General features: G+C 43.4%; 1 protein-coding gene across 1 annotated transcript; it reads left to right on the top strand.

The window, feature by feature from the left end:
* Window positions 1-127: 127 nt before the first annotated feature.
* LOC124283772 (perlucin-like) lies at window positions 128-12,144 on the top strand. The gene is made up of 3 exons (XM_046719797.1): window positions 128-356; window positions 4,657-4,750; window positions 11,878-12,144. The coding sequence occupies exons 1-3, from the start codon at window positions 213-215 to the stop codon at window positions 12,099-12,101; spliced, it is 462 nt and encodes a 153-aa protein (XP_046575753.1). The 5' UTR covers window positions 128-212; the 3' UTR covers window positions 12,102-12,144.
* The last annotated feature ends 1,900 nt before the right edge of the window (window positions 12,145-14,044 follow it).

Consider the following 14,044-nt stretch of genomic DNA (forward strand, 5'->3'; position numbering starts at 1 on the left):
TAAACGTTCTGTTAAAACTCAGAACACTTCAGCAAGCTGGTGTTGTTTGATCGTTTCAGTCACGCTAACATTTAACGTCACATGATATATCCGTGATCACCTGCCATTTAGGAATATATACGCTGACTGGTTATTTTGCACAATTCACAGAGAGAGAGAGCGCTGCGAAGCTGTGACGACGTGGAGAAACTTCGCTCTGTGTAAGTGAAACAATGAGGTGTGAAACAGCATCCCTGTTGGTGTTCGCGCTTGCATCAGTTGTTGCTGTTAACTCGCCATGTCCACCAGGTTTTGTACTATATAAGAAGTCCTGCTACTGGTTCTCCTCGACAATGGCAAACTTTCCTGAAGCAAGGGTAAGATTTCCATTTCAATGACAGATAATTTACTGCATTAACGCTTGATTTACAAAATACACCTGCATAGCAGGAAAACTATTTTCTTACCTTACGTCACGTCTAACATTGGTTTACTAAATAAATTCTTTAAAATGGTCATCGGGAAATTTGTCAGAGTTGTTGTTTGGGGGTTTATTTACTTTTTATTTCCGCACACCTGGGTTACATTTGATATAGAAGACGTATATTCATGGACAAAGTTTCTATTTGATTTAATATATACAAGTTTATGGACAAGTTTAGTAAACCGAAGTTGAAAACAAGGGTTTGAAATAATCTTAAGGAACCCGCGACACGTGGTAAAATGTCACAAACGTGATTTTGTAGTCAGGCTCGCTAGTTCATCATAATATCCCATTTGCGAAGATGAGTTTTCTTTAACACAAATCTCGTCACGATATGGCTGAAATATTGCCCATGTGACGTTAAATAATAACTCACTCACTCACTCACTTACTCACTCTTTAACGCAAATCATTGGATTTTAGACTTTAGTTCACATGCTGACTCTAGTCACACACCTGGAATACGTCAAACACGAATCAAACTCCCCAAACATTTCTTGAAAAAAACAAAGGAATAGCTCTTGTCATAAACTCAACCAGTAACATGTTACGCCTCAAGGTTTTTTTCAGATTCGACAGTCGCTTCTGCTCCTGTTTTGAATCGATAGGGTTTTTGAACACCTACATAAAATATTATGTGTATCTTATATTTATCTTGTATTCATAGCATTGGATTTGTGTTACCTATTGACTATACACCTTAGTAAAATCATTCTCAGGCTGGGATCCTGATCGGAAAATGGTGACGTACACAAGGGCACAGTCATAAAATACAAATTTAGAATCATAATCTTTTATAGATTAAAATTAGTATGCAGCAAAGAGGGTTCGGGTGACCCATAGTCAGGCTGGTAGCATTCATTACCAGCTCAGGTACCCTTTCCCATGAACACGTAGCCCAGACAGCAAATGGGTTTTCTACCATGAAGCGCTGCGAGTCGAAGACACCAAGAACGTTTCAGAGAATATGTAGACGCCCCAACACTGAAGCCTCCTGCATTACCCGGAGTGTCAGATGGGCTGGTGGAGAACGCTGGCGCACACCTGATCAGGAGGTACCAAACCAAGAGCACTCAAAACAATGGGGAGTCTGACCATAGTGGACTTAGGATGCAAGGCGAGGTCCGCATATTTTTATCATGCTTTTCCTGAATCCTGTCAACAACATTGTAATCAAAGGGGACATGAAATTCAATGATACATATAGTTTTTATTGGGTTTTTCACAAGATCATATATGAGGCTGTATACGGGCCTATTCCAAAGAATATTGTAATTGTAATTTTGTAAAATTTTCCATGACGCCCTTTACATACTCTGGGTAGTACCATGAATGAACCTTGGAGTAAAAGCCACAGGCATGGCAAAGGACTGAACAATACCGTCATGTCGCCTAAGATATTTGTGTCAGTACTTGGCAGGGATCCACTGACACAGACAGTCTCATTAAATTCGTTACATTTTGACACACATGGGGAGTGAATGATGGAGCAGCAAGCAGGAGGCCTTGTGTCTCACTCTTCAGGCCAGCCGACTGCATCCACAACCAAATGTGCCCTCTACACACTTCACATACACCTCGGTGCAGCTGGTGATCAGAGAACGTTCCCTTCAAAATGTCTGGGCTGATTGTCTATGCCATCTCGTTTGGTTGAATCTCATTTCTGTATCCAGCAGTCCAGAACCGTCAACAAAATCAACATTGACATTGAGATTCTGTCCAACATACTTGACTCGTTTTATATAGCTGTGGAGTGCCTTGTTTTCATCATGAGTTTTGGCATGCTGCACAAGACGATCATTAGACGAACACACTCTTCAAAAAAGGAAACGCATAGGTGATTTCGATAATATTTGACTCAAAGCAATACAAATATACTCTTCCTTTCCAAAACGTCATTTTTGTGTGATTGTAAACAGTCTCAGCACAAAAACGCGGCAATTTTCACTTTTTCCCGTGTTTTAATAGCGTTTTAAGAAATCTACGCCAAAACGTCACCAAAAACATGCAAATCAAAATGCACGATCTATTCTTCACCGGCGAGATAGAGGACAGCGTGTTTCTCGTCAGAGAATTGAACTTTGCCCCTAATTGCATTCGACAGGTCAACAGATTCGTTGAGGCAGTGTCATGGTGTAGGGTGCGATATCCAGCACACATAGATCTGATATAGTAGTGTTTCAGGGGGCATTTGACAGCAAATCTGTCCATCAACGCACGTCACATGCTTCTGTTTATGGAGTGACGGAGGGAGTTGTTCCAGCATGACAACACTACTTCAACTACAGCAGGCGTCACGGTCCGCTGCCTTGCCAAAATCTAACGTCAGTGTCTTGTCATAGCCTTCCCGGTCACCAGATCGAAACCTGATAGACCTGTGGGATAATAAACGTGTACACCAACGTCAAAACACGGCCCCAGGTACTTCCACAACTGACCATCGCAATGCAGGAAAAGTGTGGAAGAGTTCCGCACGAACGACTTCGTCGACTTATCCAGACTGTGCCGAGGGCTCATTCTCAGGGCTGGACGACCTGAAATTTTGCATTCGCAGGATGTGGACAGACGCTGTACGTTTGATGTCTGTTGTTTTTGGAAGGGAGTAACTGGTCGGGAAATGTTTACATGTGAACTGTGTTATCCGGAATTGTTGAGGTTTCATGAACTCTGTTCACTCTGGTAAGCATGAAACTATGATAGGGGAGTGCGTTCACTCAGAAATTGTTTTCAGTGTTGTCTGATTTCATAAAATATGTTCAATCCGATAAGTATATAGAATGATAGGTGCGTAAATTCTCTCAAACGTTTAATCAGTGTCAATAAATAGCACTATATAATTCTGGCAAAATGAGGTCAATCATCATCACTTTCCCTGTGGCAACCGTACCGTTAAATTACAAAAAATGAATTCCGAGATCTCGAAGTGGAAGATACTTCCGCGTGAATGGGCACACTTACAGAATTCTGAAGCGAAGACTAATGATTCATTAAGGATTGTAAATCAATTATATCTACCGTCAACGACATCCTCACCAAGCGGCCCAGTGCACACAACCAGCCTGCTGTTCCGAATGAAATTGAGGTTTGTCGATTTCTAATAATAAAATACTCCAACCTTCAAGAAAGAGACTAGGCCACCAGGGACAGATTGAACAATTGTGAAACCACCGCCATTGTGTTTATATTAAGTTGTAAAGAAAAAAACAAACTTGTTTCGTTTCCTTATAATTTTATAATTTAGTATTGCCCGAAGTCTTGTAAAATGTTGTCTGTTGTCTGGCGTCCCGAGAATACCCCGTGCCGAGACGGTGCCGAGTAGTAATTGCTGCCAATGGTGGCCATCCAAAGTACTGATCTTGTGGACTCAAGTAAACAATAAACAACAATAATGGCTGCTGTTGTGTTGGCGAACTCTTTGTCTATAGACGTGTGAAATTTAGACTTTTTACACTACATGAAATGATTGCACTTAAACTAACGCAATACATTCTTCTAAAAATGGCTTATGCGTTTCCTTTTTTGAAGAGTGTGCAACCATTCTACATTCGATCCATATTGCAGCTATTGATATAATAATTAAACTTTGGGGAATGGTCCTGATTGTCGTTATTGAGCCCCAGTATGGCAGGCGAGCTGGCTAAGGCGCCAGGCTAGTGATCCCGGGAACTTGAGGTCTCGGGATCGAGCCCACCTGTGACCGGGTGTAAAAACCTTGGAGTCAACTTTGTGTGCAGACTCTTTCAGTCACAACCCCCAGTGTACACTGCACAACCCTGTGCGCTTAAAATAACCCACGAATATGTTGGTATATGACCAGATGGTGGCCACATGAACACCTAGTTGCGGGTATAGCAACGTGCAGTAAATTTGGACAAAGTATTGTGACTATGTGTCCAGTCCACCCAACTGTGAATGGGTACCTCGTAAGGATGGGAAAGGTCCTCGGTGCGCCTTGTGGCAGCAAGAATTGTATGATATCCAAGGAGCCGAGATTGATACTACGATATGCCGTTGAGATTGACATCCAATGATCGAGGGGGAAAATACCAGCGCCTTGAGCATGTACTAGTTACGTGGATCTGTGCGCTACATAACTGTCCTATAATAAATATAAATATCCTGTAATATAATGATAATCCACACACCTGAAGTTCACAATATACACGTTTTAATTGTTAATGTAATCCTTACAGTCCTTCTGTCAGTACCTTGGAAGCCACCTCGCCAAAGTGACCAGCAAGGATGAAGATGACTTTGTCAGAGGTTATGCATCCAGCCATGGAAGAGGTAAGTTGTCCTCAAGTAGTTAGGCGACATCACAGTTTATCACTGTAACAAGTGCCCTATTACTACAAAGGTGTTATTGCTAGAAATTGTTTTCCACAACCCACAGAGTATCCATATAGGGAATTTAATCTGGCTTTGCGTGACGAGAGCTACACTAGGCTACCCCACTGCTAACACTGGTGTGTGTTTCATCTATTGTTATACAGTTATATCTGATTTATCAGGAAAGTTAATTGTGAATATGGTCAAACCGAAAAAATATACATGTCACGATATTAATTTTATAAAACAGTGAAGCATTGGGGCGTTAAGCCCAACTGACCAACACATACACGTGTGTGGAGTGACTGCAGTTGACTTATATGGAACCGACCACATTGCATTGTGATCATCATTTTCTGTCAAAAGGCTCGAATGGCCTCTGTAAATAAGTTTACTAAACCAAAACAGAAACTTCACTTGTGTCACTTTATGTCCTAAACCTAAACCAACGATGTGCGTTGCACCTAGGCCTGTTCTATGGACGTAATGAGCGTACACTAAAACTGGATTAGGCATTAAGGTGCGTTTGGTGCATCCTCCGCAGACAACAGTAGCAGGATAAGGTCAGCTACCGATTATACAGGGACTAGCCACCTACACTGGAGGTTGTTGAGTTCCATGTATCCCCATATGTGTGCACTGCGCATGACTGGAAACTCATCATTCCGTCGAAAAGTATAAAATGAGAAGTTGCCCCGGTAGGTGGGGAGGCCGGGTATTTACCTGTGAAGCATAAGTATAAAAATAAGAACCTACTCTGAATTTTCTATTCTTTTAACTTACACCACGACAGATACAGAGGTACCCTCGGGCTACCTGCTACAGGAAAATGCCAGAGCAGGCAATCCCAGACGCCCACTGGCGCCAGGGCTGTGGGAGACTGAGTGTCACAGACTGCGTGACTTGAGAGAGTAGGGTTGGTATAGGCTCAAGTTTAGGCATTTTTTTCCCCATTCTCTATAAACCACAGAACACAACGTACGTAAGCAAAATACCTTGTCACAGAGTTTGTTTACTTACCATACAAAGTGAAGGACAAATGCTGATATATACATGACAGTCTGGGGAGACTTCGCGATCTGACCAGTGTGTGTTGAGCAAAGGTTAGGGGACCCAGGGAGGACAGTCCAACCAGGTCCTGAGTGGCAAGATCGCGAAAGTAGTGGTTGGTGAAGGTGGTCTCTCCAACCCAGAAACAGCCTTACATTATTTCTGACCCAGGGCTCGAGCCCAATGAGGGTCAAGCCATATATGTGCAGCGCAAACCATTCTGACTCCGACAGAGGTAGAGGTGGACCGCTTGTCAGTTCTGTTGGTGCCACAAACCTCTGGCGTGCAGGCCAGAACGGCCCTACCAGACGCATTCTAAGGAGATTGGTGGGCTCAATCTTCTCTCCACTACTTAAGTATGAGGCCTGGGAGAGAAAGGCGTACACATCCAACCCATCCCAGCTGACGGCAAGAGTATCAAGACACCATGCCAGAGGATCCGGGACTGGAGAAATGAACGTCTCTAGCTGCTTGTTGCATCTTGTGGCGAACATATCCATGATGGGTCGACCCCGGAGGTCAGCTTTCTGGCGAAAGACGGCTTGATGCAGCATCCATTCCATCAGTGGAAGAAGATCTGGTCGATAGAGGGCGTCTGCCAGAACGGTGGTTACATCTGGAATATGAGGCGCATTCTCTTGAATTCTGAACTCGTCCGCGATACTGAAAAGACGGAAGGTCAGGATAAATAGAGATGCCGACTTCGTTGAGCCCAATTTGTTGATGAATGCCGCAATTGTCACATTGTCGGTCACAACCATCACAGGGATCTAAGGCTAGGATCAGTGCCAGAAACTCCAGGTTGTTGATGTGAAGACCTTGTTCTTCCGACCACAACCTGGCTGATGTTGTCCTGTCCATTAGAGCACCCCACCCTTGGACGCATCCATGAAAAGATTGTGAGTAGCCTCGAATGGCATCAGGACACTCAATGGTTGGAGCCACCGCCCTAGATACTGGTGGAGACTGCGGGGACAAGGGATCCGAATGAAAATGTCCTTGCGACTGACCCACAGGGTCAGAAACCTCTGAAGTGTTGTGAGCATCAGGCGTCCTCAGGACGTTGGATCTTGAGTGGAGCTGAGAAAGCCTAATAGGTGTTGTCACTCTCTCAACTTGAGGGAAGTGCGCAGCACCTGCTGGATCAGAGGTTAGTAGGCGTGAAGCCTCTCTTGGGGAACTACCAGACGAAGTGACGTTCGGAAGTGACCCCAATGAATATGCAATCGATGAAAAAGACTGATGACTTAGTTTTTCTGTCTGACAAGCAGCCGTAGACAAAGTCGAACCACGAACACTTTGTCAAGGTACATCTCCAAGGGAACGCCGACCTGGTGCAAATAGAGCGTTAGTGGTTGCATCACCCTGAAAAGTTGTGACACAGACTGAAGCTTCTTGTCTGGCTAGGGGTGCCTCTATTGGCTTAGTGGTAAACGGTGGAGAAACCAAAACCTGTATCTAAAACAGAGAAGATGAAGGGGTCATCTAAAATCTGATGCCAGCTGGGTAGGAACATCGACGGACGACTACCAACTGGTAAAGAAACACATGCGCTGGGGTCTATAGCTGGAGCGGGAAGGGATGGAGACACCCATGCCACGTCACTGCCTCCTCTGGCCACGCCCCCCTGCCAGGGGGTTTGGATAGGATCTTGGGTGCATTGTCGGACTTCTTAATTTTTTGGCTTGCCAAATGTGATCCTGGAGTGACGGAAAAGTAGGCCTCTAAGGAGTCGATTACACCACGACCTTGCGAAAGAGTTCTCAGCTGTCTTGGTCATGAGATCGACCCATGCCTGTTTATACTACTGTCTACTATATTGACCCAGTGAAAAGCTGATCTGAAACACTGGGGATGTGCGGATTTCTGTCTTCGGATGATCGGGAAGCTTCGCACCCTCCAGAAAGCAGGATTTACAGGCCAAGAGAATCGATGCAGTCAAGCTCTCTCATGCTGCTGGCATCTGAGCACAATGCTTGCCAGTTCTCCCAAAGCTTGTCAGTAACTAGAACTGAACCAAGGGCATCGCAGGTGTGCACTATCATGTCAGAAAGAACCGCCATGGCTCGGACTTCCGTGTCCCATTTAACCAGTCAGGGAGTGTTGAATCTTGTGCTTGTGACAAACCACATTCACAAGGTCCTTGATGTCCAAGGCACAACCAGTATGTGAGGGTAGGTAATGGGAATTCTCCTACTGACCAGAGCCGTCATTGAAGGAGCAAAGCCAGAATGAGAAAAGGTCGCCGCCGCCGCAACCTTCTTCTCCACAGTCACCACAGTGTCCACTGAACTTCTATGAGGGGTAGTGCAAGTCTACCACCCGTGGAAGATTCCCTAATCCGGGAGTCAGCATTAAAGGTCCACCGCAATGTCTTCACCAAAGCTCTAAAGTCTGCCTGGCTCCACTTGGAGTAAATCTTAATTGACCTAGACCTCCGCTGAAGATGGAACACGGGGAGGAGTATCAAGATCCTCAACACCGGAAGCATGATCCGGAGAGGCACTAAGCCGCGCCGAGACAGACGGAGGACCTTAGTGCACGTCATGTCCAAACAGTCGGGACACCAACCATGTGGATCCTTCCACTCTTTGGGACACTTGTCACACTTGGTAGCATCCTCGATTATCTCCATGGTATACGTTCCGATAAATGTCCACTATACCCTGGATGCATCTACGGCTCGAGCTGACGATTTTATTACCTCCCTTTGGTGGCTCCACTTTCTCACAGTAGCCAATGAGATAAGCAGCCGTAACAACCGAGTTTGCCAGTGTCGACAAAGATAGCGGTCGCATCCGCGAAAGTCTGTTCGCAGTGCGACTCAGATTTTGTTGGGAAACATACAGACAAATCGACACATCTGCAATCTTTAAAAAAAATATATGCAAGAACTCCTACCTCTTTCAGAGTACCTCTGCAACAATATATTATTATTTTGCCAAGTTAAATCGGTTAGATATTTTAATAAGCGAAAGTGAGTTGTGATTGGTATGCTCAACTTCTCAGCGTAGACACCTAATTTGATAAAAAGCCAACCAAGGGAGGTAATAAAATCATCGGCTCGAGCCGTAGATGCATCCAGGGTATAGTGGGGAATTATTGGAACGTATACCCTGAAGATTATCGAGGATGACTTGGTAGTAAACACCGACATCTTCGACTAAGCCGCCAGTAAACAAACTGATCAAACACGCAACATGACAGAAAATACGAATCTAACACCAAAATATAGTTGTGCAACAATCAAAATTGAAACACGACCTCAATGAAACACACAATAGGCCCGATGAAAGAGTAAACACTAAAATAATATCAGAGGTGAGGTGAGGTGAAATTGGATTTAACGTCGTGCTTGAAAATATTTCGCTCATATGACGACGTGCATGCGTGTGTATGTGCATGTGCGGCTGCTTGTACTAGCCCAGACTTATGCTGGTTTTATAGTGCTAGACGCATTATACTGACTCCGAGCCGACCAGTCCTTGTTGTACCCATAAATGCCAAGCGCCAGGCAGGGACCAACAAGTACCATATTTTAACGTCTTTTGGTATGACACGGTTGGGAATCGAACCCGCGACCTTCCGCTCTCCAGGAGGATGCTCTAACCACTTCACTACGGAGGCAGTCAAATAATGTCAGAGAAAATCGTGAACACAACCTCACAGCAAAAAGCTATGAAGAAGGAATGATGAGTTCCGGTCTTGCACATTGCACACAACTGACAGATACTACTATTGGGTTAACAGTTTTATTCAGTGGAACATAAAGTAGTCTTCTAGTCAACAAGAAGGAAAATGTATATGTTGTGTTGAAGAGTAAGTTTTTGTTGCATTTTGTTGACGAATCTGTAAATATGATGAATCTTGGATTTAAACATCCAGTGATAGCTTTCCCGAAAGTGTTAGATGCCTGCGTGTTTCACTGTATCAAAGACAATGATTACAAATAACAGATGCCATTTATTAAGATAGAGGCCAATACTGCACACGTTGCCTTTGTTGATAGTGGACAAGGGTGAAAAAAAGGAAATCAACAGATAGTTAGATACATTGTTGCTTGATGCCACTATCTACGGCTTATGTTATTGCTAAAAAGCATTCGATTCAGAGTTCAGGATGGTGGACAGACGGAAGACAAAAGTCAGCGGTAGAGTTGAAGATGACCGCAGCCATGTTAATTGTAGTTGGTCGAATAATGGTCGAAATGGTAAAACTTGACGGTAATCAAGTGACAGAACGTACATTGTGAATGAGTGACCAATGTTCCTGGTGCAGAGTGAGTGAGTGAGTTTTGGTTTTACGCCGCTTTTAGCAATATTCCAGCAACATCACGGTGGGGGACACCAGAAATGGGCTTCACACATTGTACCCATGGATTCGAACCCGGGTCATCGGCGTGACGAGCCAAGGCTTTAACCACTAGGCTCCCCCACCGCCCTCCTGGTGCAGAGACCCTCTCTGTCACTTGCACGAATGCAGAAGTCGGGGGACGATTTTTCATCGTCGTTGGTGAGGCGACACCTATGACATGCCGCACCATCCGTGTGCCTCTGTCAATGATCTGGGCCCTTCTCCTTCACCGGAGATCATGTCAGTCAGGTGTTTTAGATGGGGACATAAGGCCATGTGGCGCAAGGTCACTGACCTATGCACATATACGTACGTAAGATCCGCCAACGTTGACATTTACTGATAGCATTGCAAATTTAGGGTCCTGTACGAGTTTGTTCTATGACATCATGTTTAAAACATCAATATAGTCTGAAAAATTCTTGCAATGAAATGTCAGAACATATTAAGAATACCTTTTTTTAAACGTTATTACCAATGTCCATATTTGAATAATTACTCTTACACACTTTAGTTTTTAATGCCTAAATACTAACTGGCGTGCCTTCTGTTTTATGTTTATATATTGATACGACACATATACAGTCAAATCCTGATGAGTCGAATGCTGGTGTCTCGAATATTATGAATAACTCGAAGTATCTGTCGGTCCTGATCATTCCCTGTTATAGTTGTCATCATTTGAATACCAGTTACACGAATTCGTCTCATAAATACACACGATGACTCGAGAAGGAAATTTGGTCCCATGAGATTCAAACAACAGCAATCTTGTATACATAAGCCGAAGTCAGTCAATGAGAAGTTGATTGGTGTAGCAAACTGATCCAATTAACAAACCAGCGCGGCTCACACCTTTCCGCCATTGACGGGTGAGTTCAAAAGGCAGATTAGTGATTTTATGGAAATCACTGTCTGTGCTAATCAGACTGGAACTGATAAGGTGCCCCTATTAGTGATATGGAAATCATTAGATAAACAAATGCTTAGGCGGAGGAATTAGGACTGGATCATCTTTTTTTTTCTACCCCCATAGACATACCTATGTCTCGAATACATCGATAAGTCGAATTTATTACTTGGTCCCCAACGATTCGACTCATCGGGATTTGACTGTATTTATGAGAAAAAGTACCATACTTCATGGATACCAACTTCTTTATTATACTATGGTGCAACGTCCCGGGGTAGATTTTTATACCGGTGTCAAGCAAGAATACCTGTAGTGTGTCTAAACACAGGCAAACTGAAGCGCAAAAAAACGTCAAAATAAATTATCACCACCATCACAAGTAGACGCCAATTTTCTCACAGGGTTGTGCTCTCAGATTTCCAGACTCTTATTTAATAATTACTCATGTAAAATATATTTCACTCAACATTTTAAGCGCCAGGGGAGTTAACTCTAAATATACTTGCTGAATCCCATATCCGCTATGTGGAAAGTTTGCAGATGACAACTGTCGTTACCTCCCTTGATTTCATTCACCCGCTACGCCAGAAGTGTGTTTTTTTTCAGAATAACCATAACGACGGCAGATAGCATAAATAATCTTTCAACAGTTTAATGGTAAAATTAGGCAATATGATATGTCATTTCTGCTTATTCTTGTTCCTTTACTCCATTGAACCGTAAGCTGGTACGGTACTGGGACTTAAAATCATCTTCTACTTCATTTCAGCTGCTAACTATTATCTTGGAGCTACTGATCTGAACACAGAAGGAACTTGGCTCTGGGAGGGTCAGCAGCCCATGATCTACAGCCACTGGAGTCCTGGTCAACCCGATAACGGTGGTGGTCTGGAACACTGTCTGGATATCAAACGGCGCTATGAAAACTATCTGTGGAATGATGAGAACTGTACTATGTACAATGCAAACTTTATTTGTGAAAAGGAATTGTAAACGTCACTCTCTGTGTCCAATAAAGTAGCAATGTTGAAAATTACATAACATTTACTGTTTGAAACTTAGTCACCCTTTCCTTGTGATGATAAAGATGATAAAGATATACAATTCACAAACATTTTTACCTCAAACGACTTGGTTTCGGATTTGCATGTAACTTTTACTCAAGGCTTTTCTGGTTAGAGATGAAACAAAATGACATCGATGTGTGACGATGCATTGTCTTCCTCAAATCGCGCTCCTGTTCAGCTGGTCACAAAAAACCCGATCTTTTACAACATTGCATATTAATTTCCTTAGTAAAAACAACAGCACACTCACAACCAAATATTACTCACATGGCCACCTCTAAGATGTGTTTGATCTTAAAATCTGAGTTTCATATATCTGGCTGCGGCTTCCTTGCCACGTGTACTTTCTGTATAATCTGACCCACATAGTACATTGGGATTTTAGGATAAGTCAGTTTTTACAACAGTAGAACTCGGACACGGGCAAAGAAATCATTTCAATCTCATAAAATTTTAAAGACACTATTTCACACCACAGTTCTCTGAAAATACGTAATTCATTTCTCTCAATAATATTATCTACCTGCCCTCAGGGAAGTTACCATATAAGTTATTCCAAAACAAATTACGTATTTAGATTACGTTATTAAATTAAAAAGTTCGAATGAATTAATGCAACGTTACATTAAAACGACTCTCGCGCCCTCTACCAGCCGAATATTATTCAAGCGAACGCCATAGAATTATGTCCCTTGGAGCGCTCTTTACGAATACAGGATCGGGTGGTCAGGCTGGCTGACTTGGTTGACACGTGTGTCCCAGTTGCGTAGACATCCTGTTCATCCTGTTGTTCCCTGGATTGTCTGGTCTAGACTCGATTATTAACAGACTGCCGCCACATAGCTGGAATATTGCTGACAGCGGGGTAGAACTATACTCACTCACTCACTCTTTACGAATATTCTATAATTCAAGGTGTTACTGAAACCACCGACAACATTGCTTGTGACAGTTTTCGATGTACGGAGCAATTGTTTACATTCCATATATGGTAAGCATTCTCTCTTTGGAAGCTGTAAGCCCCGAAGTTTCGATTATAGATTTCAGGCAAGTCGTAAGGACATTGTGCCTTTAACAATGAAACAGTCAGCCTGTGGATGAAGCTATTAGGACAGACAGAACAAGACGCTCACGTGACAGTTGAAGTCACAACAAGCAGCTGCAGGTGTGCCAGAAGGAATAATAGCTAGCGAAGACGTTTTCCTTGCCCATTCACGCATTTCAAAGGATACACTTTGTTACCAATTGCAAAAAAGAGATACATCCTTTCCTATTTAGTAAAGTTGAGTTTTTAACTAAACGAACACATATACTACCTGTGTGAGGAATCCTGGACGTTTGTGTTGTCATTCTTGATCCACTCCTTCATATGTTGTGGATCATGTCCTGTTTTTGTCAGATCTATCGAGACACAGAAGGAGACTGTCATGGGGACAGGGGAATAAGACTCACCCACCCACACGCGATATTTGTACACTCTTTCCACCCAGCAGTACCTGGTATGATACGATGATAGTATGAATTTGAACCCTGAGCACCTCACCGGCGACCGGTTGTGTTCTCCTCAGGGAGTGTTCTGGATTCGTTGACCAGGGGTAATATGCCAGCGGTTTTAGCATGCAGTGTGCATGGATAAATGCGCAATGTAAAAAGACTATTATTATTATATTTTACAGATTAAGATAAATATGCAGCAGAGAGGGTTCGGGTGATCCTGACAGAGTCAGGCTGGTAAGGCTCATTATCAGCTCAGGGCCCTCGCCCCCTCTACACGTAGCCCAGACAGCGAATGGCACTCCTCCCAGGAAACGCTGCTTAGTCGAACCCACCAAGAACTTTCCTGAGAATATGTACCCAGAGTGTCAGAAA

Source organism: Haliotis rubra, unplaced genomic scaffold (genome assembly GCF_003918875.1).
Source record: "Haliotis rubra isolate DU_JTF1 unplaced genomic scaffold, ASM391887v1 Scf320, whole genome shotgun sequence".
NCBI lineage: Eukaryota > Metazoa > Mollusca > Gastropoda > Lepetellida > Haliotidae > Haliotis > Haliotis rubra.

Excerpts from the sequence above, each read along its gene's own strand:
- LOC124283772 (XM_046719797.1), top strand. The coding sequence starts at position 213 with ATGAGGTGTGAAACAGCATCCCTGTTGGTGTTCGCGCTTGCATCAGTT. Across the intron at positions 357-4,656 it reads CAAACTTTCCTGAAGCAAGG|TCCTTCTGTCAGTACCTTGG; the intron begins GTAAGATTTCCA and ends TAATCCTTACAG. Across the intron at positions 4,751-11,877 it reads TGCATCCAGCCATGGAAGAG|CTGCTAACTATTATCTTGGA; the intron begins GTAAGTTGTCCT and ends ACTTCATTTCAG.